A 27712-nucleotide genomic window follows, 5' to 3' on the forward strand; every position below is an offset into this window, starting at 1 on the left:
TATGGTTCTGCAGAATGGGGACATTATTTTATTGAGTTATAGATGGGGAAAAGGCATAAAGAATACAGGCAATGCACATATTTGAAATAGCAATATAAACATAAACAGAAAAATGTTCAAGTCAAAGTCACATGAAAAATTAGACTAATCTTCAGATTCATTCTAGACTCGTATGTACAGCGTTTTTACGCTAAAGGTAGAAATACAAACTCCAGAGATGCAGCACATCTCAAGAATACAAAATAAATAAACAAAGAAGAGTGCCAGTAAAAGAAAGAGAACAAACACTTGAATCTTCTTCCAGAATGATGAGAAAGTTTGATATGTAAGAACCATGGGAGAAGATGCCAAATCTCTGACAAGAACTCAATTTATTTCCAAACAAAAGCTCAAATAATAAGTCTTGTGCCTGGGAGTGAGCCCAAAGCATTTAAACTTTTCTCACTCCTGTTGCGGAGCTGAACAATTCCTCTATGAGAGAAACCTTGGAGCAGACCAGTGTTTCAGCAATCCCAGTGAAGAAATCCAATTCTGGGGATGATGGGGACATCACAGTTATTTATCCAGAAGGAAGTGTTTCGGCAGCTTCCAACCCAAGATGACTTGAGAACAAGGAATAGGCTGGTTTGGTTTCAGACTCTGCAGCAGTGTCTTCCTAATGGTCAGCGTCTGCAGGAGGAAAGCAATCGGGAGACTGTCATGCAAAAAGCTGCAGTAAGTAATGAGGAAAAATCATTAGGCTCCACACTGGATACAAAATGATAGCTTAGAACAAAGTGGAAGGTGTCCTTTCCCATGGCAGGGGGTTGGAACTAGAGGATCTTTAAGGTCCCTTCCAACCCAGGCCATTCTATGATTCTCTGATTCTCTGAAAGGTTCACTGTTATTTCACTTTCCTTTCAGGAGTGTTACAATTAATCGAGTGGCACCGAGCACCATTAGTGGTTTTCCTGCTGGAATTTTCTTCTTCATCAATTTGTTTGCATAACCAAATATCCTAGAGAAAAAACAGCCCTGTTTCCACTCTCACAATCCTTTCAAATTAGATTTTTATGGTAGATTTTTCCTCTTCAGAAAAATAGGTCAGTTCCCCTGCAGTAATGCACACAATCTGAGGCCCACGTTTCTGCTTGGAATTGAGCACACATGGAATGCAAGTGCCCCTTGGTGCTGGGCATCTGCACATGCCACCGACTACTTCGACTGGTCAAGAGACTACTTGCAGATTTCCCCTGCCTTCAGAGCTGAAGCGAGGCCTAAATACTTAAGCCCTTTTCTACTTCCAATCTCCCTCTCTGAAAATATGGACCATAAATATCCTCTCCCAGAAGATTAGTCCTGGAACCTTACTGGGCTTAAAGTTACGTTCAAACAATGTCCTAATAAAAACAAATAGTAAATAAAGTGCGTTCCAAGGACATCAAATCATGATTACAATGACTCCCATTTTTGTAGAACTTCCAAAATAAGTCTTTCTTTCTTTACGCATTGGAAAATAAAAAGCCTTGGTATACGGGAATAAGTTAAATAGATGGGAATATGGAAGTAAAAAATAACAGGAGATTGCTTAAGAAGAGTATTTAAAACCAGAAAAGCTATTCCCAAGTAGCTTCCCAGGCAGCCTCTGTAAGACAAAATAGAAAAGAAAGAAGCAGAAAAAGAGGGATTTTTCAGCTTAGTGGGATCAAAGAAGTTGGTTTCAATGGGGTCTGAAAGGGAGCAAGGAGTACTCTGACCATAACTGCACACCTGAACCACATGATTTTACACACAGCTTAAATCCATCACAATTGAATGGTGCCTTCTTTCAGCATGTGTGCTAATGCTCCACTTCATAAAGCAGCCCTGAAAGGGTAAAGAGGAGAGAGAGCCCTACAAATATTAGTCATTCACACTGTGAGTCCTGCAGCGTGGGGACCACACAGCCACCTCCCTGCCTGCCTCAGAGGGCTGTTCCCCAGTTTTGATAAAGTTTTCCACAGTCTTGAAAGTGAACTTAAGCCCAAAGGTGACTTACATGGAAAAGAAAAAAACAAACCAACGACAAAAAAGCAGCGAAGTGAAATCCTTTGGAAAGGTTTTGAACTGAATATGTGTGAAATGAAATAAACAGTTCTCCCCACCCTGAAATAACAAGGGCAGTTTCTGTCAGAAGAGCTCCCCATGTGTTAATCTGCAGTGAAGCCTCAGTGCCAGAGCTGGCACTCTTTGAAGTTAAAGGAAAAGCTCCTTCTGTCTTTATGGTGCCCAGATTCCTGACTGAATTGAAAAATAACGGAGCAAGAGGCTTCCTAAGCTCCCAAGAGCTCTTTGAAGATCACTGCCCAGTGATTAGAGGAGATGTCAAGGGGACTGGGTTAGAAAGCTCACACTGGCTGAGCTGGAAATGCTCCCTAAAAGGGCTCCTGATTTTGTTGTGAGTGATCTCAGAACAAAGCTCAGCAAATCTGATGGCAGATTTGAGTAGAAAAAGAGAGATCCATTTTGTCAAAATAAAATACTTGGCTTTTTTTTTTTAAATTTTATTTCGCCAATTTCACTTTTCCTTTTTTTTCCCTACAGATTTATGTTAGCTAGAATCAAAGTTGAATTTTATGTGGGTTTTTCGTAGTATTTTCATAGTCTTCTCCTTTCTTTTCTCCTTTGGAAGGAAGGAAGAAGGAGAGAGGGGAAAAAAAAAGAAGGTTGGAAAAAGAAAGGGACTTTACTCATTTAAATTTTGCATAAATAAATTTTTTAGTTGAAGTCAAATTAACTGAAATCAACGTTTTCATGTAAACATGAAAAATACAAATGTAGCATTTTGACACTCTTTGATTACATATTTTCTACAGCAGGAACTTCTTGATTAAGAATTTTCAGCCAACTTAAAGGCACAAGTATTAGGAGTCCCTGCAATCTGGCATCCTGAGCCATAATCTTTTTGAGCAGCAGAGCATCTACGCTAGAGCAGAGTAGCGCCTGTAATACAAGCGAGGATAACACAGGGTAAGAGATTAATATTCTGCATCATACTGGGCTCTGTTATTTTTATCCTGCTGTTTCCTTCACTCACCATCTCATGACTCACACCCTCCCCACACTGGAATTTCTGCCTCGGTCTCCTGGCTCACTGGTGTGTTAGGGAAGACGTGGAGAGCCATCTGGAGAGCACCGCTCCTGCTGGAGCTCCAGGTCGCTCTGGAAAACACAGAGAGGCAGCAGAATTTACTGATTTATCATGCACCTGCACTGGCTGTTGAATCCCTTTAGCAAACTGTCTTCAGCACTTGTGAGGGTTGCAGTTCTTCCTTGTTTTGACAGCCTTAGTGAATCCACTGGATACAAGTCCAAGTTCCAGACAATCTCATGGAAAGCTGGCACTGCACCAGCCTTTAGTAAAAATACAGGGCTCAGCCTGTGAGGTGAGAAAGGGCTTGTGAGAGGTGAATGTAATTCAAGATGAGTAAAAGAGCTGTTCCCTACACATTTCTTGGTTATCACCTCAGGGATATGGTCCTTGATGCCACACTAGGCAGACCATCCAGGATCGATACTTCCTGAGGCCAAACCACAGTTCCCTGAAGTGGGATGGGAAGGTCACAGGAGGAATTAGATGTTTAAATCCTTACTAATTGCACATATAGCTACCGTGATCCCAAAGGCGGAACATATGAACCCCAGTACAGTCTGCTGCTGTAGAACCCTGCACTCACACTTCCCAGTGGATTCAGTTCCCCAAGTGCCTGAACTCTGCCTTCTCTTTACATCCAGAAGTAGCATGGAGTTTGCTAGTTAGGAACTTAAATTCTACCTCCTCCCAGAAATGAGTCTGATCAGAGGAAGCATAATTATTTTCTCTTACCTTCCCGTTGAGTGGTAAGAGCCCCTGCTCAAGAATCACAATTCTCTCCCTTCCCTGTATCTGAACTTCCATCTCCATCTTCCTGAGGGCATTTTCTAACCAGTCAGCAGCCAAAAGCACAGAAGGTTCACTCTTTATATGAACAAGCAAATATTCCCTGGGCTAGAGGGAGTACTTTAGGCAGCAATTGGACACCATATCACCCTTCAAAAAAAAAATATCATACCAGAAAATGACCTCTAAATCTCACTCTAGAAGACGTTTCCTCCTTTTTTGCCCTGCCACTTTCAAAAATGAACTTCATTGAAAGGTGTCAGAGAAGCTTTGTCCACAGAATGTTTACATCTTGCCAAAAAAAGGTGTTTATCTTGGGAAGGGGGGAAAAAAATCTTAACTCAGTAGCAAGATTCCCCTCATGCAGGTAGTGAAGCAATGGGCTTTCCAGGACCTTAGAGTGTGTCTAGCCAAAGTAATCCCCTTTTTTGCTGAGGAGGCAGGTAGGAGTCAGCTTGGTTCTGGAGTCAGTTTAGCAGAAGGATCATTTGTGTTATTCCAGCTTTCACAGGCAAACATAGCAAAGGATGTCAAATAGCCCTTTCTCACAACCTTTTAGATCCTCTGGCCTCCTGCTTTTTCTTTTTTCTCCCATCTGGCTCTCCAGGTAACACTGGAAAACACAAAGCATGTTTTATTTTTGTGGATGTTTTATTCTCCAGATTTGCCCTGGGTCAAACTTCCTACTCGGGTCACATCAACTCAAGTCCTTCACATGGACTGCTGATGATGACTCAGAGCAGTCAATGAGCCTTTTGTTGGTGAAACAACCTCATCCAGCAGAGACTTTGTCGCTCAGAACCCAAACACCAGCTCAAGCCACCCGTCACATGCTCTGCCCTCTCCTCTTTTGCCTTCCCAACATAACTGGCTGCCTGGAGGGGGGCAGATGTGCATGATGGAGCAGGAAGGCTGACGGCTTGCACATCCACGCCACATCCAAATGTCAGGTCTCCCCTGAATCCAAAGGGCAGAAGCTTCCCTCAGCCCACCCTCAGTCTAGAAATGTGATTTCAACACAACAGTCATGCCCTTCCTCTCAGACAATTCCTGCAGCTGGAGGATGATCAATGCAAGAGCCCCAGGAGAGGCTGAGGAGGATGTGATTGCTGACCTGAAATGAAGCCTGTGCACACTGCAGGAGAAGCTTCCACTAAAATCTCTTCCACTGGAGTCAGCACCTCAGGACAACAAATGCTGCTGCAGTTTGAAAGACGATTACTGAAAAAAAAATAATAAAAAAAACCTAAAGGGAATTGGAGCAGCCAGAGAAAATCTTGTTAATGCAGCAGTGTCCTGCTGTGAGCTTTCCATTTAACAGAGAGGCTCTTGGTACTACTGAGTTAAACAAGTTTTTGCTGTCAAACACCTGTCAGCAGTCCTTTAGAGTAAGGTTTGTCCTGAGCTGCAATCTCCTGTTCTCAACCTGTCTTTGCCTGCAGCTGTTCTAAGTGGACTCTAAGAATCAAGAGGAACCCTTTCCATATCTTACCTTTCAACTCTGTCTTATCACCTGAGGTGCAAAAGGTCAGGAAAGGACATAAAAATATCTCAAAGAGGGCGCCAAGAGGGTGGTGACAGGCCCTCTTCAGTGGTGCCCAGCAACAGGACGAGGAGCAATGGCCGTAAACTAAACACAAGAAGTTTCCCCTCAACACGATGAAGAACTTCTTTCCATTGAGGGTGGCAGAGCACTGGAACAGCTCCCCAGGGAGGGAATGGAGTCTCCCTCTGGAGACATTCTAAACCCACATGGAAACATTCCAAACCCACCATCCAGGTGGGTGTTCCTGTGTCACCTGCTCCAGGTGACCGTGCCTGGTTGGAATGGATGATCTCCAGAGGCCCCTTCCAGCCCTAAGGATTCAGTGAAAGCAATCACTCAGAACAGTCAGGAAATGACTTGCAAAGAGCAGCTTTCCTTTCACACTGAGTTGGTCTCTGCACTTCCTCCCACTCCCCTCCTCCAAACAAAAGGAAAGGAAGATGCAGGGACACTTTTGTGGTCAGCTGGAACATTGGATAGAGCAAAGCGAGGGACTTTGTCCATGAACTGTTTTTTTTCTGGAGGATTGTTAGGTGCTTGGAAGATACATTTTTCATGGAAGTGTTCCTGATTCAATCCAGAGTTCTCTGGCAAAGGTTTCGTCAATCATATGGGAGACGAGCTCTTTGCCACCTCTCACAGACAGTAACTTCCAGGAGAGGCTGAGGAGGAGGCCTTCCTACAAGCTGGAGCAGGGTGGTTCATTTTACGCAAGATTTTAAATATTCCAGAAAAAAAAAAACCACCTAGTGTGATTTTCTTCTAGTGACTCAGAAGACAGAGATGCAATCCAGAAGGCAAACTAAATACTGAAATGTATATAACCACTGTAATTTCCAGAGAGCAATGATCAAAATTGCCTCATGTCTGTACACTGCATTCCCTGGAACTCAGTCTTCATGGCAAATGGATGCCTACCATTGGATAAAAATGTCATCTGGCACTGAAAACAGCAAAGAAGGATGGTAGTTCCTCGCTCAGAGCATCACTGAAAAGCACTTAAAATCACTGATGTAAGATTAAAGCCTTAAAAATAAAACCACATCATTAAAGAGCAGGAATTTTGCCTTGAACGTGAAATGTCACCAGTTTCAAGACAAATACAGTTCTATATTTGGAACAAGAATTAATGGGAAAGGAATCTGAAAAACCCAAACATCACTACTTGATCTTTCGGCACGAGAAACGTGTGAGATATTTCTCCATCTCACAAAGAGTTTCTGTCCTAAGAGGAAAGGTTCACAGTTTGCTTTTTTAAGAAACTACAAGTCTTGTACTTTCTAGTATTAACTGATTTATGCAAATTTTATACTTATCCTGTCCATGAATTAATGAGTTGCCAATCTCGCTGTATTTTCAGTCAGATCAGCACCAGGTCGAGAGCAGACTTGCTTAATAAGGGGTTTTATCGAAAGAGTAATTCAGCAAACATACATCAGAAATCCAGTGTCAATACTGACAAGCCTAACAAACTTTCCTAAGGAACCACCCAATTCTGTGGGGGCTGGATTCAGTTTTAAGTTCTTGGCAGAGATCAGTAACCTCTACTTGAACCGTGCTGTCCAAAATGTCTAAACTGAGCCCTGAGCTCAGTTCTGACCCCCACCAAGTCAGTGGCACCACACCAAGTGTCTTCCACTGCATCAGGACTGTGACTTAACTGTTTTTAAGCCAGACATTGGCAATTACCCAAAGTGCACCCTTTGGCTGCCATGGCAAGGTCTGGATTAACTCTTTCATCTCCAGCTTAATTAGATCACCCTTGATACATTCAGCAGTATGAGAGCAATCTTTCTGTGGCACTGTCTTTCCTCTGTTCCTGCTCCTACACAGGCTCTGTGGGCACAGACTTTATCTCTGTGAACTGGGAATGTAGCCCAGGAGCAACTTCCCATCAGAAAAACACAGGCTTTACTGAAACAACAGCAACTCCCCTCATAAAATGCAGCATCAGGTCAGGTTTGCCTATGACAAAGGCAAATTGAGGCTGGCACAAGGCAGTGTTGAGTCTGACAGTGTGTGACTTCCACAGGTGTTGCTCGAGCTTGTGGGAGGTGTTGCTCTGACTCATGGAGGCTGTCAGAACTAACAGGGCAGCTTGGTGAGGCAGTCTTGCTAATGACTCTGGTGGTTGTATGAAGAACTAAGCCATTCACAAACTGAAAAGGAGCAAAAGATGTTTCAGGAGAGGGCATGGGGGCAGCCACAACTCCTCTGGGCAACTGGGCCAGGGCCTCACCACCCTCACAGGGAAGAATTTCTTCCTAATATCCAATGTAAACCTGTTCTCTGTCAGTGTGAAGCCATTCCCCCTTGTCCTGTCACTCCATTTGTAAAAAATTCCTCTGCACCTTTATCCCTTCAGGTACCGAAAGGGATTTCTTCCTGTGAAGCCTGCACCTGCTTCAAGAAAGGCTGAATGTCCCCTCTCAGTGAGTGACACACTTGGTGCAATCATGGGAGAAGACCAGGCAAGGCTCCCTGGCAGTTGTGTTCGACTGAGTATCTAAATTTTCTTTGGAAAAATAGAAATGAGACAGAGTAGCCTGCAAATGCTCAATTCATTTAGAGTAGCTGGGACAAAAAGAATGTTGAGATCCTTCAGAGAAAGAGGAAAAAGCTGGGTGAACACACAGCAAAATGGCCAATAAAACTTGCAGCTGCATAACGTGTAAGAAAAAATCCTCACATGTATCACAGAGATCTAAACATTTGTCTTCTGAAAAAACATGTTCTGGGTATTTGTAGTGATGCTGGTCAACAAGAAGCCAGCCCAGATTAAATCTGAATGAGCCTGACACTTAACCAACAATGAATATTCAAGAGACCTGGCTGCCACCACTTCGGGTCAGTGCTCTAAATTCTACCTGTGAGAGACCAGCAGTGAAGTTTCACTACCTGCAAAGTGAAGGCTTGTGTTCACTACACAGGGTGCAGCCAAAGCTGTAATGGTGACAGGGTGCATGAGTAAAAGAGAGTGAAAATATCATCTTTACTGTAATCTGTGGATCAGCCCATTTTAGGATCCAGCTTTAGGTGCTGGAGTTTAAAACTGAATAGGAAGCCTTACAGGAGATGTGTGAATGATCCACAGCAGAAAATTTAAAAGCAGGGGAAAGTAATTACTTTTAAACACAAGATGTAATTAGGCTATGGAACTGAGTGACACAGGTAATCAGAGAAGCCAAAAACTTAACTGGATTCCAAAGGGCCAGGACACTGAAGGGAATATCCAGATTCTAAACTACAGAAGATAAAATCATGGAATAGATTGCTATTCCAGCTATCTTTTCAAATAGTAAGTACTAATTTGGCAAGGTCTTTACACATCAGTTCAGCACTTGCAACCCCTCAGTTAAGTTTTCTTAGGGGGAGTCCAAAAGTCCCATTTGCCTTGAATTGTTCCTACCTTCTCCAGCTCCATTTTTTCCAGCTTAAGCATTATGGACTGACAGTGACACCCAGCCTTATATAAGAGACCACAGAAACAGACTGATTCATAATTTAGGCTCCAAGCTGACAGTGAGGAATAATTGACTCTTCCTGCTCCTTCTCCAAAGTGATTCTTGCCACTAGTTCAAAACACAGCTGAGACCGACCCTTACTCCATCCACCTAGCAGTGGGAAAGTACCAAAAACAGCAGCAGTGCTATTTCATGCTCTCTCTGTCTGCTGAAGCCAGTTGCAAAATATCCATTCAATTCTACAGCACAACAGGTCTTCAGAGTCCAAATATAATTTGAATCAGGTAAGGGTGGAGTGGGCATCTCTCTGGTCCAAATTCCAGTCTTAGAATCATGGAATGGTTTGAGTTGGAAGGGACCTTCAAGATCATCCAGTTCCATCCCCCTGCCATGGGCAGGGACACCTTCCACTATCCCAGGTTGCTCAGAGCCCCATCCAACCTGGCCCTGGACACTGCCAGGGATGGGGCAGCCACAGCTTCTCTGGGAAACCTGTGCCAGGGCCCCACCACCCTCACAGGGAAGAATTTCTTCCCAATATGCAATCTAAACCTGCTCTCTGTCAGTGTGAAGCCATTGCCCCTTGTCCTGTCACTCCAGGCCCTTGTCAAGAGTCTCTCTCCATCTTTCCTGTGGGCTCCCTTCAGGCACTGCAAGGCCACACTGAGGTCACCCCAAAGCCTTCTCTTCTCCAGGCTGAACAATCCCAGTTCTCTCAGCCTTTTTGTATGGCTCTTTATCATCCCCACCCTGGACTGATCCTAGGGGTTAGTGCTCTGCAGCTAAGAATGGTACAGGTTTTGTATCCCTTATAGGATTAAGTTACTCTTCATTCAATGCCTATGAAATTTGGTAACAGCTATGACATAACTGGTACTGAGCAGCACAGGTCACCCTCCATGCCACCTGTACTTCACCATGGGTGATACTGATGGCCCTCAACACCCACACAGGATGAAAGGAATGCATCAAAAAAATGTTGCTCAGCACCTTGTTGAAGTGTTCCCTTTGTGTACAGCAAATTATGGAGATGGCATCTCTGTTTGCAGTAACTTCAGTGTCCCCCCTGACTTCTGAGATGACTTTTAACAATGGGGATTGTCTACCTAGGAAAAAGCCATCTGTGTCCTGGGTAGTCCCTGCACAGCCATTCTCCCTTCAAATAATAAAGATGAAATTTGTTTTAGTGTTCCCAAGTGGACTCAGTTACACATAAGTCAGGCCTACCCTTATTCCAAATGTGATTATCCACAAAGGAGTGTGCAACATTTTGAGTCATCGTAATCAAGAACTAATTTTTTCTAATATCCATTCAGATTACACTTCCCAAGTGTTCCCACATAGGTGAAGCCACGAAGCTTTAGGAAAAAACCTCTTTCCAATCCCTGGGCATTCTCTACAGAAGAAAACTTGCTGTAAATTCTTGCCTGTAAAATCTGAAGAGCCACAGTACTGTCCTTGTTACATGCACTGCCTTTTCCCCAAACAAATGTAGCAGGAGCAAAATAGGCCAAAAATCTGCAACAGAAACTGCAAGATGATTCTCAGAACATACCTGTGTTGTGGCAATGCCCCAGATACACTTCTGTTCCCAAATACCTTTTGATTTATCACCTAGGGTACAACAAAAGGTAAGGCTCAATTATTGGGGAATTTTCCTTTTCTTTTTTCTCTTTTTTTTTTTTTTTTCCTTTCTGGAAAATATGCTTTTGTAAGATATTTCTTGCTTTTAGCCTGTGTGCTTATAGCATTATTTTGAAAAGCCACTGGGCAGATGGTCCCCAAATGTGAGTTAATAACTTGTAGGTAGCTTTTGGGGAAGCTTTTTGAAATCCCTTCATGCAAAATGATTTCACGAACTGCCTGCACGCTGTTCTTTGGCCATTTGAACAGACTATTTCAAAATGGTCAAGGGAAAAAATGGCAGATTATGTCCCATTTGTTTTGCAGCAGGCTGCTACATTTATTTTACCGTGGTAAAAGACCAGAAAGGGAAAATTAAGCACGTACAAGACTTTCACTGAAGATTTTTCTAGACCCTGAAAGCCATGACAGGCTTCAAGGTGAGGATGTCTGGGCCACTGCCCCTCTTCTGCAGCATTTCTTACCTTTCAAAATAAGGTTGCTTTTAGAGAGAGCAGCACAGGCTGAGTGTTCAACAACCATGAGTCAGACTTCACAGCATCATAAGGTTAATGTAAAAATCAGATTTCAAACAGGAGGTTCTTCCTGCTCACCACTGGTTTGGTAGAGATACTGTGTGCTCTGCATGGTATAAAGTTAAAAGTGTTTTAAGTGGCTGGTCTGGCAAGAATTTCATCATCGGTTTTGAACACATTTCAACAAAAATCCATCACTGCATCGATGACAAAATTCTGCAGCCTTTCTTAACAATGGCAGCACATCAAATGCCTTCTGATCCTCACCCAGATCTGCCTCTGTGTGAACCAATCAAGCATGACTGCCCTCTCTCCAGGGTGATGTGTAACTTTAGAAAATAGAACCGAAAAATAGAGTATTTTCAGTTAGAAAGGCCCAACTCTCTGAGCACTCCTCTCCCAGTGTATATTGTGCCCAGCATTCCTCTATTCCAGGTGCAGAATCCAGCATTTGTTGTAGTTAAATTTCACCCCATGGCTCACAGCCCAATGCTCCAACCTAGCAAGGCCTCTTGGCCCTGAAGAGAGTCAACAGCACCTCCCAGTTTGGTGTCACCAGCAAATTTCTCATGGCGTGTTCGACTCCTGCATCCAGCTTGTTGATAAATAATTGAACAGGACTGGCCCTAGATTTGAACCCTGAAGAAACAAGGCCCAAGGTATGAAAAACCATCAGCTCAGAGCCCCAGGTTGATAGTTACAGCAAGTGGTACTTTTTCCTCAAGCACAGCAAACTCTTGACAGGGCCAAAGTTTTGAGGAAAAAGGGCAGGTCTGAAATGTACTTTCTTCTCAGAAATCACGCATTGCTAATAGATATGTACCTATATTTTCTTTTTCAAACCTTCAGCTGCCTTGCAGCTCACAGAGAGCCAATCCACGTGAGCTACGAGCCACATTTTAGATGGCATCATTGAAAGGGCCTCATCCAGAGAATCAGTGATGAGCACAGTCTAAGAATGTAAGCAAAACTGATTGCATTGGCTAGACAGAAGGGTAAAGTCTGACGACCAGAGTGATAAACATGATGGTAAACAACTTTACAGTTTCATGTTAGCTTATGTCTATGAAATATGTGGGCATAAAGTGTGGCCACATGGTCCTTCAGGTTAAGGTATTGGCCTCCCCATCAGGACATGGGCCCTACTCTTCTGCAGCCCAGCACTGTGGGATCTGGGAAAGTTATCTAGAGCTCACTCCTGCTTTTCAGTTCCAGTCTTAACATGGCATAGTGATAATGCTTTGCTTTCCTTCCTGTCCATTCTCAATTCAGTCCAGAAGTCCTACAGTAAAAGCCACCAGTATGGAAATTGGGTAGGGAAGAATCAACCAACTTTTTTGCAGTGTCTCATGCCTTGAAGAGCAAATAAAATTAGGTATTTCTCAGCTCCAGGAGGTAAAGGAGCTGCAGACAGTACTGATCCTGTGCAGGTTTCCTAAAGGAGGACTTAAACCCAGTCTATTTAAAGTCCAATAGTAAAGATCCATTCTTCTTGTAAACTATTCCCTTCTAAAGCGTTCCCTCTCATCCTGCTGCCTCTCCAACATCACCAGTGCAGTGCAGCAGAAAAGGATACGAGCTTTAAACTCAAGGTTTTCTCTCCTCAGCGAGGGAGGGAGGGATGAAGGCAGGCAGGAAGGCAGGCAGGAAGGCAGGCAGGGAGGAAGGCAGGGAGGAAGGAAGGCAGGAAGGCAGGAAGGCAGGGAGGAAGGAAGGCAGGAAGGCAGGAAGGCAGGAAGGAAGGAAGGAAGGAAGGAAGATCTGCCTCAAGATACACGGCACTGTTTGCCTTATTTCTAAGCACAGCTCTGCTTCTTGCTGTTATCCTGTAAATCCCATCTAATCAGCATCTGCAGCACTTCAGAGAAGTCTGGAACATACCACGGTCTCTCCTGTGTTGATAGAGCGACAGCTTAGGACAGCTCATGCCACAGCTTTGGCTAAGAGAAGCAGTTTTAATTCCAGTCTTTCTTTCCCCCATGCAGCCACCTACCTTTCCAAAAGCTGTAAAAATAAGTTATCTTCTTCAAGGCCAGTGTCCTTTGGCCAAATTCGGTTGGAAATGGCTAACAAGTTCAAAAATTACTGATGGACAAAAGAGTGACTAAAAAACCACCAAACCCTTCTCCAGACTGAACCCAGCTCAGTCCACTTCTGTCTGCAGAGCTGATATAAACCTGTTTCTGTGGTGCTCCCCAGAACCAACCACGTGTGAAAATAGCTGTACCTAAACTTTCTGCTAAGGCCACGGCGTCCCTGTGTGGGGAATCATCCCCAACATGAGCCAGCCCTGCAAGGCCTGCCAACACCAGAACATGTGCTCCATGGCACGTACTGGCATCACCAGCAACCCTGCTGAAGGTGCATCCAACTCCTGCATCCAGGTGGCTGATAAATACATTGAAGAGGACTGGCCCTGTTCAATAGGGAGCACTGGGCACAGCCACATCCACTCGGCCTGGAGTACAGAAGTTGGGAGGGAGATGATGATGAGGCAGAGCCTGCTGAGCCTGCAGAAGAGAGAGAGGGATGGGCGAAGGATGGTGTGCACAAAAGTGCCCTGCCACTGTCCAGGGATGGCTGATGTGCCCACCAAAGCTGGAGGAGAGCCGTGCTGGCTCTGTGGAGCACCGAGCCAGGGCCAGCTCAGCACATCTTGATCTTCCCCATGCCAAGAGGCTCCCGGGCAGCAGGGCAGGCTCAGCACGGACTCTGCTGGAGCTGCAGGACCCTGCCACTCCCTGAGCGCTGCCTAGCCTCAGTGAAAAGCACCAGCTCCAGGCTCCTACCGAGATCCAGAGCCAGAAACTCAGCGGGGGCTGCCTGTAGCCCTGGCTAGAGACAGAGCCGGTCTGTTGCCATGCTGCACCCTCAGAGCACGTCCTGCGCTGGCTGAACCCCTGTGCCACCCGCTGCTCGCTCAGTGTGAGCCTGCGATCTGCTAACAAGGCATTTGCTCTGACGAGGCAGCAAACACGAGCCCCCCACAGATCCTATAAAAATTGCTGACATTCACAGAACCGCGAATCAGCTGCACTCATCCTCCAAATTCCACCACCTCGCCGGGAATTAGAAAGCTGCAGGTTTGGTTCACTGCAAACAGGCTCAGATCTATGCTATGTCTTGTCCCAGTCATGTCAGCACCAAACTGGAAGGAACAGCCACAGGGCAGGCAGATTTGTCTGCACCACTTTGTTACCTTCACAGTTAAACCTTGGAAAATCCACTTTTTGCCAGGAACTTTTCCTGTTGCTGTTCCTCCCTTTGGAAAAGATGCTAAATGGCTGTTTGTCATCTGATCAGAAAGGGGAATTGAATATTGCCTGGCTGAGTCACAGACTGCTGAAATTCACTCCTGCCCTCTCCCTAAATTGAGAAGGCATGTCTGGCACACACCTGAGTAAGACACTTTATGAGTAAGGCTTCTTCTCAGTACCGGTACCTGGCTCATGCTTCCTATACAACAGAGACTAAAACTTTACAAAATCAGCCATGGGCAGCACTCCCAGGATATTTTTCCATTTGCACATATTTCTAAAAATGTCAACACCAGTCTAACCATTCTCATCTGGGGAGCCTGACATCAGATGTACATTAGCCTGGGAAAAAAAAAAGTCCAAAATGCAAGCCCCTTCTAAAAAGGAAAACAAATTCAAAGTATGTTACACTGGCTCCTGCCTCTGGGCTCTCTGCAAACGAGAGGAGGAAATTTTACAATGTGATTTTACACCCATGACAATTCAATTAGAAAATCAGACAAAGGAATGGGCATGGGTTTTACAGGGATGAGACATGGGTGATATGTGAGATTCCTGTTCAGGCCTGATTTCCTGTTTGTTTGGGTTTGCTACCCAACAGCAGACAAAAAGTCCCAGGCAGGACCTTAAGAGCTATGTGCAGTCCTGGAATGAAATCCAGACAGCTAAACAACACTGCATCTGACTGTGGGAGAGCTTCCCTGGGGAGAAAGCATTTTGGCTTGAGCATTTTTTTCCAGTCATCAGCCTCTGATTATTTTCTCTTCCAAATTCGGGCCCTTCACACCCCTCCCCAGCATCACCTGCCTTGCCTGAGATAAGAGTACAGCTGAGACATGCCGTGCTGCCATTTGGCCACTCTGAGTCCAGGCAAGAAGTGATGTTGTTTCCACACCATGCCCACAGCACATACTGTCAGCATTCCCTCACTGTTAAGAGAGATCTCCATTTAATTTGGGCTGCCAGGAGTCAAGCAAAACAAAGGATATGACTGCAGAGCTCAAGTCTATCTGAGCAGGATTCCTGGAATGGAATCCAGTTGACTTCAGTAGGACTAATCTACAGCTACAGAGTGAACAGAGTGCAGGGTGTGCTTCTGAAATATTTTAAATATACATTTCCATGAATGCTGCAAAAATGACTTTACAACTGCTCTCCCTCGGGGAAATAATTAGAAAGCCCTCCTCCCCTTACTGGCTCTGATGATGATTGCATCTGCTCACCTCCAAGATGTGTTTGGCACCTGAATTACACTTTTGCTTTCTTGCAAATCTTCATGTTTTCTACATGTGCATTTTCACTATGTGTCCTGCCTCTAAATATTAAGTCATAAATACAATAAGCAGCATTTTCAGCCTTACTTATTGAAACAGACCTCAAGGAGTGATACCCTGACACAAAAAGTTCCATCACTTTTTCCCAGGTGGTGCACCTCAGCATTCCAAACTCCACAGTTCTGGTGGTCTTTTCTGTATGACACCCACACTAAACCACGTGCCCACTCATCTGCTGAAGGAAAAATCCCATCAATAGGTTCACCTGTCCTTAGCGGTCCCTTCAGAGGGACTTACTTCTCACCCCCCTCTTGGAGTGGTTGACAGCATCAACATCTTAAACTACTGTAGTTAGAGCTGCCAAGACCCATGGATTACAGGAGAGATTTAAAATGGAAGTTTACTTCTAGACATGCACCCTTTCTTCTCCCTCTGACTGAATTTAGCTCATGTTCCAGTCCCTGGGGACCCCTGGCATGTAGGCTCACCTTGAAGCCACAGAAGAATTCTAGTCCTGGTCCACTTCCTGCCTGTGCTGGGTGGTCCGTGGTTTCTTCAGCACTAGAATGCAGTGTGTCCCCACCCCTTCCTTATTTTTTTATAGTTTTTTCTTTTAATTTCAAGTTATTTCATGGTGCATCCTGCTGGATAGCAAGACCAGGGGATGTGCTCAGCCACCAGGGCCTCAACTGGAATTCTAAGCAGAGTTAGAAGATGCAGTGACTGAAACGCAAGGCACAGCCTACACTAGGGCCGGGCTAGGAAAATCAGGAAAATCAGCCAAAACCCAAAGCAACAGTATCCCCCTCTCACTGTCAGATCCACTTGTGCTCCTCTGCGTGCAGCTGGAAGAGTGTGGTGATTTTTAGTAGAGTTGCATATAGATGAGTGCAGGTGGAAGCAGAATTAGATGAGAACAGATTTTGGCAGGAATAACTGTGCTCAGTGAATAGAGGCTGATTATTGTTTAAGAATGTGCCAACAGGGGGAAATGTGTAAAGCTTTTAAGATACCCCAAAAATTGCCTGAGGGCAAGAGGCATCAGAACAGGGCTGTATCTACACTTGCCACCTCGAGAGTTTGAGGGAACTGTTCCCAGGAAGTTAATCACAATCAAAGGCTCCTGGCCACGCTGGTAAGTCTCTACGCAAGCACTCTCTCCCAAAGTACTTCCTAGGCACGATGTGGGAATGAGCAGAGGCCAGGAAGGGAGCCCAGTAGGCTGAGTGCCGAACACCTTGTTTCAGAGGGAGCCTCTGGCAGCAGGAGCACAGCCTGTCTCCTGCCAGCTGGCCTCAGTGCCAGGGAATGGTCCTGGGCACATTTCATTTTCTAATATAGATGCAGTCAGGATGTCTATGAGAATTTGTATCTCCCCCTCAGTGGAATATCCAGCTTCCTTTTTAAGAACAGAGCTACCCCATTTTCCACTAGCAAGGAGCAGTGCAAATTCTATTTCGAAATGCCCAGGGTTTTCAAGCCTTCCAGAGAGATTTCTCTCTCATGCTCCAGAATTCTGCACTTCTCAGCCTCTGCTCCATTGTCAGTATGTATCACTGAGATGGAGACACTCTGGGAGACAAGTGGGAAACAGGAACCTGACCAAAATTTTGTTGGTTACTGGACCCTACTCCATCAGGCCCGCAGGAAGATGCCAATGCCCGCCTTAGAGCCACACTTCAGCACATTCTCCTAAAGGCAGGTACCTGGGTCCTTCCAATGCACTGAGCAGACTTTTAAAACATGATCCTGTGAGATACTGTGCAGGTATTTTGCCCAGTGGCTGAAATCCAGAAACAACTGTGGGAGCCACCATCCCTTTCTCAGCCAAATGCCCTGATACCTCAGCTGTGGACTCCTGCTCTTCGCTTTGCTCCCTATTTGGCTCAAGGAACACTGTCTCCTTCAAAGCACAGTGGCTAAGCTTAAGCTAGAGGGCATTCCTTCCCAGAACAAGGTTTGTCACCCTCCAGACTCCCTGCTTCTTTGCATCATTCTCTTGCATAATAAAACACCATGTATTTGCACAATAACCTTCCTTTAAACAACCCCCTTGTGCAGCACTACCTTGAAAATTACAGTGTTTGCTGAACTGAGAAACTCATACAATTTGCTCTGCAAATTCATGTTAAATGAATCACATTCAATCACACCCCATTAGATATTCAAATCATTTTAAACAAGACAGAGAAAAAAATTATAAGGCTACGTTGCTTAAATAATTCAAATAATATCTCACCTCCCCAGTCACAGGCATTTCTACCTACAATTAAGCAGGGAGGAGGGAGAGGAAGAGGTTTTAAATGTGTTGAACTTGCTTGAGAGAATTAAATAAGGTATAATGTAACTAATCTCTATGAACTGAGGAGAGCAAAGCAAGCCCTGGTATGGATCTGTGATAGTTTTTGGGGGAATTACTACGTGCTAGGACACCATCACTAGAGTGAAATCATGCAAAGGAAGAAATTCTACCTGCTCCTTGTACACACCAGAGCCTCAGACCAATGCAGTCAATTTAAATCACACCTTTTCCTCCAGCATCTTCCCAGAAACATCAACCCTGATGTGAGTATTTATCATGCAACTGTATCATCATGAGCAGAGCTGCAAGGTTTCATTGCACTCCTTGCCCACAGGAATGAGGAAACCACCACTCCTGGCCAGGGTTGGAGATGGGATTTGAGAGGAGACCATATATTTCACCATTTATCTCCAAACTGGCTTTGTCAGAAAACTAGAGAAGGTCAGAATTACCACTGTCTCGAGAGGGAAATTATTGCCTGTTTCCACCCAAGGTGGCTTCTCCAGCAACATTCTTTCCAATGTCAATTTTAACACAACACCTGTTTTCCACGAAATTGCAAATGACAATCTCCATGGCACACCATAGTTGAAGCACAGAAATAAGATATATATTTCTTTTTTCTCTTCTTCCTGTCAATCAAGTGTTAAAACCTACACTGATTTATTTGGAAACATCCCCCTGATGACTGTGAATTACTAATACAGGAGACAACTTGCAGATGACTTTTGGTAAATTTTAAATTCTATGTGGAAAATTATAAATTCTGCAGTAACCATAAAGACTGTGTGCTAGGAAGCCCAGGCTCTAATGAAAACACTTTGCTGCCAGCTAGGAACGTTATTCATTTTACTATTAGATCAGGTAACTTCTGAGGCATCCACAGCTTCTCTGGGCAACCTGTGCCAGGGCCTCAGCACCCTCACAGGGAACAATTTCTGCCTGATATCCAATCTAAACCTCCTCTCTGTCAGTTTGAAGCCTTCTTTTTCTTTAAACAAGTTGGTATTTCTCTTCACAACTTCTAATTCCAATTAGTTCTTTAGTCATATCGTTATCAGCCTTACTTTTTTCCTATTCCAATTAACATGAAACTTCTTATTTCATATTATTTCAATGGGTACTATACCCACATTTTTCACAATATTTCATCATACAAATATTAGGTATGTTCTGGTCAATGGGCCCACAGAGTTACTGGAGAATTTCCATGTTTACTCCTCCTATGAGCTGACATGCTGATGTCAGATGGGATGACCCAGGTCTACTGAAGAGTATCAGCACTCTGAGGTCCCAAATTTAGGCCAGAGAAACAGAACTTTAACAAGCTGACAAGGAGAATTGGGAACCAGTTAATGCATACAGAAAGAAAAAAAACCACCAACAAACCACAACCAAACCAACCAAAACCAAACATTTCAGAAACTACAAAAAGACTAAATGGCACAATCTAAAAAATATTTAGTGGTGCTTTATATAGCATAAGTGTTGGCAGAATGATTTGGGAACAATGATTTTAATTGGTCACAGGCTATATTATTATAAAGACCTTTTCTGTTTCATTTTTTGGACATTTGTAGCTATGGAGTGAGGCTGGTGGTCACACAGTGACATGGCTGAAGCTGCACCAAAGGCAGGCAGATGCTGTTAGAGCTTCATCTCCCAGTTTCCTTGCTGCCCCTCTGTCCTGCATGGGACCAACCTTGTTATTCCCCCACACGCTGCCTGCCACACAACATTCCGATCCCACCACTGGCCAAGTGGCAAGGCCAAAGCCTTGATGAGGTGCTTAAAGCCCTCCTTCCATTATTCCCTAAATCTGGCAGCAACTAGCCTGGAGGCCCCTGCCAAATTTCACTCCTGTTCATGGCATCTTGCTAAATGTCTGGATCAGATGTCAGTGAGGCAGCTTGTCCCTCACCACGGCTCAGTGGCACTGTCACATGCCACTAAACGCTCTCCTCATTTGACCTCACCACCAGCTTCACTGGCACTGATCAGGAAGGAGAATTCCATCACAGAAAAGGTTGTCAGGCATTGGAAAGGGCTGCCCAGGGAGGTGGTGGAGTCACCACCCCCGAAGGTGTTCAAGAAGCAACTGGACGTGGCACTCAGTGCTCTGGTTCAGCAGACAAGGTAGTGATCAGTCATAGGTTGGACCTGCTGACCTTGGAGGTCTTTTCCAACCTCAGTGATTCTGTGACAGGTTTCAGAAGAGCCAGACCTTTTGTGCACACATGCATCTCCCACGGAGAGTGCTCTGACATGTGCTTTGTTCCCTGATGGGAGGTGAAGGGCAGTGCCTAGAGAATGGCTCAGTGAGTGCACTGCAGCTCGACGGCCCCACCAGCACCACCTCCACCAGACCAGCAGTGTCTGCAGCTGGAGAGGCCAGGGAACAGCCAGCAGAAGTGCCACGTTCTCCTTACAGAGCCCAAATGAAAAGAGCACACAAAAGAGGGACTTGTTCGTACCACTCAGAGCAGCATTAAGTTCCCTCTGTGTTCAGTGACCCCACCAGATGGGTCACAGTGCACAGCTGCTGGCACCCAGTCCTTGCCTGCAGAACCACTCACACCCATGCAAGAGACCACAGGGGGAAACTCTCTCTTCCCTCAGATCCACGTTTTAGACCTCCTAGTCCAGCCAAGCCCACTCCTATTTGTGCTGTGTCCAAGCCCTCTCCCCCTTTGAAAGGCTTGGTCTTCCCTTCCACAGCCTTTTCTTTACCCTGCCTGTACACAGAGCATGGAACAATGGTTCACAGAGCTCCAGGAGATGAATGGTGTTATATAACTGCTTGTTACTGTTTTATCGTTTTTTTAGGATGATGGAAAAGTAAAAGGGAAATGTGGAATCCCCTTGGGGCCAGGCCAAGCAAACTAAACTTACATCACTGGTGACCCAAATGAACATTCACCTCAGGACCCCCAAGAATGCATTTTAGTGCAGTGTCCCCACGTGAGAGCACAAGCAATTAATAACTACAGCATGTGTGGGGTGAGGGAGCTTCCCCGCTGCAGCTCCTAGCCAGACGAGTTTACAAGGAAGTGTTGGTTTGTTGTTTGGCTGGGTTTGCTTGGCGTTTTTTATGTCTGCAATGAGTTGCTATTCATTAAGCTCTGATATATTGATGCTTTTGATAGGGCAAAGAGGTTTGATTGCGCTTGCTGTTCATTCCAGGTCAGCTAACATAAAATCAATAGTGGTCAGGACATATTTCCTTCTTGTGATGGGCCTGGAAGAGAAAATTCTCTTCCTGTCTCACATTTCCAGGAGCTTTCTTGGAGGGACTCAGTTCTCTCTTACACTCTTTTGCAGCACAAATTTGCATCAGCACATTACGTGACTGTACCACATACCCACATATTAGCCCCAAAATCCAAGGGGAACCAATGGCTCCAAGGTTTCAGCCCAGTTTATAACTCATCTTTAAATAACCACCAGAGAATCAAAGAATACCCCGAGCTGGAAGGGACCCACATGGAACACCCAGGTCCCATTCATGATCTCAAATCTCAAAATCATAAAGATCAGTGCATCTACAACGCCTGCTGTAAACTGAGTTGCTTGAAGCACGTGTCCATGGTAAATGCTCTGCTGAACTAGGCTCTGACCATGTTTCTTGTCACATTACTCGGTGTTTGGCAGCAGTACCTCTCATTAGAAAGCAAATCCTTTACTGCCCTATAAGCCAGTAGAAGCTATGCATTTATTTTTAAAGGTGTCAAAGCCAAATTTGCCTGAACTCTGCTTAACAACTGTTTAGAAGCCCAAGCCAAACAAATATTTTTAACCATATTTTGAGAATAATTTGTTTTCTTTCTATTGGAAAGTTCTGTTGTTCTGTTATGGAAAAACAGCATATTCAAACTAGAGGTTGAAGAATTACTTGACAAGCTTGCGTGGAACCCTGTGCAGCAGTCAGGGTATTTTCCTCTCACTAGGCTTGGTTTTGGTTGGGACGAACCCTACTCTCAGTTGTAGCAGGGACATATTAGACATTAGAAAAGATTCTTTCCTGTGAGGGTGGTGAGGTCCTGGCACAGGTTGCCCAGAGCAGCTGTGGCTGCCTGGAACCTGGGATAGTGAAAGGTGTCCCTGCCCATGGCAGAGGGTTGGAATGAGATGCTCTTTAAGTCCCTTCCAACCAACACCATTCCATGATCCTATACAATGGAATCCAGAGCTGAATTTTGCAGCCTGGCTCCCGTGGGAAGTTAAAGGCCCTCAGCACCTTGCAGGACTCAGTCCTGTGAGGTAGTTCTGCAAACATGAAGTAGGGTTCAACAAGCAGTCATGATAATGTCACAGTTCATGATAATGTCACCATTCAAGATAATGTCACAGTCCACTGCCACTGAGGAGTGAGGATTTCAGTCCTTGCTTCCTCACTTCCCCACACCACTGACCTTCTCCATCCCTTCCTTGCACCAGCTCTGGCACTCGCTTGCTTTCCAAATCACTAATTTGACACAAAAGATCTACCTTGTTGTTGCTGCATTTAATTTCCTGTCAGATGAGTGAGCTCAGGCAGCTCCAGGAAGAGAAGGCAGCACCTGCACTTGTACTTCCACAAGGAGAGAACCAGTTCAGTGCAAGCAACAAAAGGACACACGGTGGGAAGAAGAAAACTGAAAAGGAGGAAGGAAGACCAGGCCTTCCCTTTGTGTCATCAAGATCAACTTCACCCACCCCCATAGCCCTGATCTGCTTTCGTCTACATCAGCTTCCTGCAACAACTGCAGAGCTGTAATCCAGACCCCTAAAATCCTTACACAGGGTTCTAAACAAGTGGCTGTGTGGACACAGTGCCCCTGCTCTGAGGAGCCGACAGCCCAGTTAATGTAACACACAATTGGAAGACCAAACTCTGGTGGTCAGGAAGGTGGGGGTAGTGGTTAGAGAAAGACCACCCCAAAACTTTATCCTGAAAGACTCACTGCAATTGTTTGGTGCTTATTCAGGCGAGTCAGATGGATGTGATCACTGAGAGCAAATCAAACCACTTGTCTCACCAAAAAGCCTTACTCCAAGTCCATCAATGACCTAGATCTCAGCACATGCAGCAGAGTTACACCACTTCTTTGTTTCATCTGAGATTCAGCCTCACCAAAGAGCTGATTCTGCACTTCCCCCTGATGCAACAACTCCCACCAAAGCTCACTGGAGATCTCCCTGAGTCTGGAGTGCAGCTGCACTGGGCGCTTTTCCTGTCAGTCTTGTTTCAAACAGCTCCTCAGCATATTACAGCCTCACTCCCCATTTAAATAAACAAGCAAACAAACCAAGAAACCAGCATCTAAAATCCTAAAATTAATGTGGAAGATGCTGTTCTCTATTACAAGATTCAAACTCCTTCCCCTCAGGCCTGGGTTTTAGGCTAAGCACTCTGTTCATGAAAAGTATGACTTGCTTGGCACTTACTTTACTGACTAGGAAGGAAAAAATCACCATGCATTTGGGCATTATCATTAAAGAGCACAGTCAGGGACAAGGGAAGCAGCATTTGTGTCTGGGGAAGAGAATGTCAGAGCACTGCTCGGCAAAGCTCATCTCATTTTATCTCAGGACATAGATGAGGTACTTGAATAAATTATAATCCCAACTGAGCACTTAGTTATATTAGAAAATTTGTTAGAAAATTTGTTAGAAACAAACCTTGAGCAATGTTGACAATCAAGCCTTCTCTTTTCTGCTACTCTTGCTGTGCCACAGGATGTGGGAAAGGCATGGAACATCCTTCAGCAATAAAACAGAAGTTGGAGGGGGAAACAGACATGTCCTTTGCAAGAGAAATGGTAACACATCTCTTTGAGCTAAAGGAGCAACTTTGTGTCGGTCTTCAGAGTAAGCTGTGATCTCGATGAAGACAATGTGTCACTCGTCTCTCAACAACACCTCAACTGTAAAATCCACAGCGCTGAGAAGGTTTTGTTTGGAAATAAAAGAAACCCGGTGTGTGTTTTGATGCAAAGATGGTGCTTTCCATCCGTGTCCAAGAGAAAAGCCACACAATGGTTATTTAAGCAGCACGGCATGCCACCGTTCAACTCCTGAAGTGCCATCCACTCCCAGTCTGTGGTAACTAAAACCAGTGAACTGTGTACACAAATGGTGTGTGGATACATAGAGGTGACTGATACACATGCCCAAGGAACCTGGAGTGTACACTGAAAACAGTTTTGCAGATATTGCACTCAATATTCTACTTTCTTGTTGTGCCTGTCCACTCCCTCGTGCTTTCGATCTGTTGTGCACTTGAAAATCTGTTCAGATCACTTTTGATCTGTTGTGCACTGGATTGAAACCAGTAACAGCAGACAGTGTATTTTTTCCTTTCGGTCTCAGATATATAACAAAGATACAAAACTGTAAAACTACCAAAAAAAAAAAAAAAAAAGCTGCACATACTTTTTTGAGTGGGGCCAGTAAGCACATGACTGAATTACTTAGAAATTCTGAAACAGGAAGGTAATTAATAAAATTATTTATAAAGAAGTATATCTACAAGATTTAATAATTTAAGGCTCACAAGAAACTAACATATCAATGACAACAGAAGTTTTCTGCTCTAGGGTTCAAAGCACCAAATTCACTTCACATACAAGATAACCAGATGTGTACTGATCACAAATGGAAAACTCAGAAAGTGCTGATCTGCTAATGTTCCTAGTGCTTTAATGATATCATATTTCACAGGAATAAGAAATCTCCTTTCAACCATAAATACAGTCATACAGATACAAAATATATTTGAATAATTTCAATTTGAAACTACAGTACAAAACCCCTCAACCTCCCCCCTCCCATCCCCAATCCATTCACTCTCCACACACACATCCCCGCAGTTCTTTATACTAAATTTGGAGCAACTGAATTGGTTACAAATTACCCATTTAAAACCAATGACCATTTGCTAAAATAAGTTTCTACAAATTAGATTTTTCACTGTCATAATTTACCAGCTCCTGCATCATGGAGCGTAGCTTATTCTTAGTCTATTTTAAAAATAGGTGACCCTTTGTGTCATGGAAAAAGAACATAAAAACATGTATTCCTGGAGGACTGCTCAGGACAGTGATCAATTTATAAAATACAGCCTGACTTAAAAAACTAATTGGTACTAAAAGAATAATTATAGTATCAAGATTCTGACACCAGAGAATCCTTCTGCGCCTCTGAACTCTAACTCTCTCCTCTCCTCACAGGTCTGTTTCCCTATTGGTGTCCAGACAGAGAGCATAGAGGGATTTTCTGAGATCTACGTTACTTTTTGCTTTGATATTGGCTTTCTCTAAGGAGCTGGTGCCACTGTTGAACTCCTCACTGTTTTCCAAGTGCACAACAGATTTGTTCAGAGAGTTGTTACTGGGTCTTCTCTTCACTTCTCCCCCCGCAGTGCTGCCCTGAGCACTACTGTGTTCATCTTTGAGGATAGCCTGCTCTTCGTGGTCAGTCTCTCGGTGGTAGAAGTAATTGAAGTTGGACACGATGACAGGGACAGGGAGGGCAATGGTGAGCACACCAGCGATGGCACACAAGGAGCCCACAATCTTGCCCCCCACGGTGACAGGTCTCATGTCCCCATAGCCCACAGTAGTCATGGTTACCACTGCCCACCAGAAAGCATCAGGGATGCTGGAGAAATGAGACTCGGGGTCATCGGCCTCAGCAAAGTAGACAGCGCTGGAGAAGAGGATCACCCCGATGAAGAGGAAGAAGATGAGGAGGCCCAGCTCTCTCATGCTGGCTTTCAAAGTCTGTCCCAAGATCTGCAGCCCCTTGGAATGTCTGGAGAGCTTGAAGATCCTGAAGACTCTGACTAGGCGGATGACTCTGAGGATGGCCAGGGACATGGCTTGCTGCTGGCCCCCACCCCCATTGCTACTGCCGGCCCCGGGCTGCTGGTGCTGAGCCAGCTCGGTGCCCAGGGTGATGAAGTAGGGGATGATGGCCACGATGTCGATGATGTTCATGATGTTGCGGGAGAACTCGGGCTTGCTGGGGCAGGCGAAGAAGCGCACCAGGAGCTCGAAGGTGAACCAGATCACACAGGTGGTCTCGATGATGAAGAAGGGGTCAGCCAGGCTACTGGGTGACTGCATGGGTGGGGAGTCCCCGGGCGTGCCATTCAGACCTCCACCTTGTGGGGGCAGGGGTACGGGCAGCTCCCTCTCGTCCCTGAACTCGGGCAGGGTCTCCAGGCAGAAGGTGATGATGGAGATGAGGATGACCAGCACGGAGACGATGGCGATGGCCCGGGCTGAGCTGGAGCTCTCGGGGTACTCAAAGATGAGCCAGACCTGGCGCTGGAACTCATTGCGGGGCAGAGGCTTCTCCTCCTCTTTGATGAAGCCCTCGTCCTCCCGGAAGCGCTCCATTGCCTCCTCACCCAGCTGGTAGAAGCGGATCTCGTCGGCGAAGACGTCGATGGAGACATTGACGGGCCGGCGGAGCTTGCCGCCGGACTGGTAGAAGTAGAGGATGCCGTCGAAGCTGGGCCGGTTGCGGTCGAAGAAGTACTCGTTGCGGAGCGGGTCGAAGTAGCGAATGCGCTTGTCGGGGTCGCCCAGCAGCGTGTCGGGGAACTGGTTGAGGGTGCCCAGCTGCGTCTCGAAGCGCAGCCCCGAGATGTTGATCAGCACCCGCTGGTGGTGCATGGCGCCCGGGTTGGCCGCCGCCGCCTCCTCCTCCTCGTCGCCCGCCGCCGCCATGGCCATGCCCCGGCGGTGTCCCCCTTCCTCCGGCGGCCCCATGTCCGCGGCGGGGCGCGGGGCGCGGGGCGGCGGCCGCGGCGGCGGCGCGGGGGCTGCGCGGGGCTCCGCCGGCCGCTCCTCGGGGCCGCCCGCGCCGCCGCTCCCTCCTCCGCGGGGACCCGGCGGGGGCCGCTCCCGCTCCTCGTCCCCCGCGGGCGGCGGCGGCGGCGGCGGGGCCGGCGGGGCGCTCTCCTTGCCGTCGCTCAGCTGCGGCGAGCCGCCGAGGTGCAGCAAGTTGCCCCGCCAGCGCGCCCGGCCGCCGGCGGCCGCGGCATCGTCGCCGCCCGCGATGGCCGTGGTGCCGCCGTTCTCCAGAGTCACCAGCGCGATCTCCATGGGCAGCAGCAGCGGCGGCGGCGGCGGCGGCGGCGGGAGGCAGGCGCGTCTGAGGCGGCGGGCATGCTGCGCTCACCGCCCCGCTGCCGCCGCCGGCCACCTCCGGGCGGCCGCGCTGCCCTGCCCTGCCCTGCCCTGCCCTGCCCTGCCCTGCCCGACCCGCCTCCCCTCACTGCGCCGCCGAGCGCGGCCGAGCGCGGCCCGGGGGAGCCGCCCGGGGACCCGGATATGAACGAGCGATCATTATATTATGGTCGCTTGACGTAAAAGAGGATCCCTCCTGCTCCGCGCCCCCGCGCAGGCAGCGGCAGCATCCCCCGGAGAGCCGGGATGCCGCATCCCCCCGCGCCCCGCCCCGCCCCGCCCCGCCGGGGGAATGCGCGTCGGGGCGCGGACGCGCTCCGGCAGCCGGGCCCGGCCGTGGGGATGCCCGCAGGTGCCGCGGCGGGGGATGCGCGGTGCGGGCACCGCTCCGGAGGTGCGGGAAGCCCGGCGCCGGCGGTACCTGTGGCCGGGCAGGGGGGCTGGGGCCGCCCTCCGGCCCGGGGGGCGCGGGGCACAGCGCTCTCCGCTCCGCAGCCCGCGCCCCCGCCGCGCCGGGGGATTACGGAGCGGCCCCCGCGCGTGGATTTGCTCGCTAAAGGGATTGCACGCAGCGAGCGCTCTGGCTGCAAACCCCCGCTCACCTCTAATGAAAATCAGAACTGAAAGCCCCGG

General features: G+C 46.6%; 1 protein-coding gene across 8 annotated transcripts; it reads right to left on the minus strand.

Annotated features, from left to right (window-relative positions):
* KCNA5 (potassium voltage-gated channel subfamily A member 5) lies at positions 1 to 27064 on the minus strand. Of its 8 annotated transcripts, XM_048302748.1 has the most exons (7): positions 23562 to 27064; positions 11017 to 11173; positions 10464 to 10522; positions 5013 to 5119; positions 4451 to 4511; positions 3056 to 3180; positions 1 to 669 (listed from the first exon to the last, which is right to left on the minus strand). In XM_048302748.1, the coding sequence occupies exon 1, from the start codon at positions 26993 to 26995 to the stop codon at positions 25106 to 25108; it is 1890 nt and encodes a 629-aa protein (XP_048158705.1). In that variant the 5' UTR covers positions 26996 to 27064; the 3' UTR covers positions 1 to 669; positions 3056 to 3180; positions 4451 to 4511; positions 5013 to 5119; positions 10464 to 10522; positions 11017 to 11173; positions 23562 to 25105. The 8 variants fall into 8 exon arrangements, with proteins under 8 accessions (XP_048158705.1, XP_048158707.1, XP_048158706.1 ...); XM_048302750.1 differs by lacking the exon at positions 11017 to 11173; XM_048302749.1 differs by lacking the exon at positions 5013 to 5119.
* Positions 27065 to 27712: the final 648 nt, after the last annotated feature.

This window comes from Corvus hawaiiensis, chromosome 4 (genome assembly GCF_020740725.1).
Source record: "Corvus hawaiiensis isolate bCorHaw1 chromosome 4, bCorHaw1.pri.cur, whole genome shotgun sequence".
NCBI classification, from domain to species: Eukaryota; Metazoa; Chordata; class Aves; order Passeriformes; family Corvidae; genus Corvus; species Corvus hawaiiensis.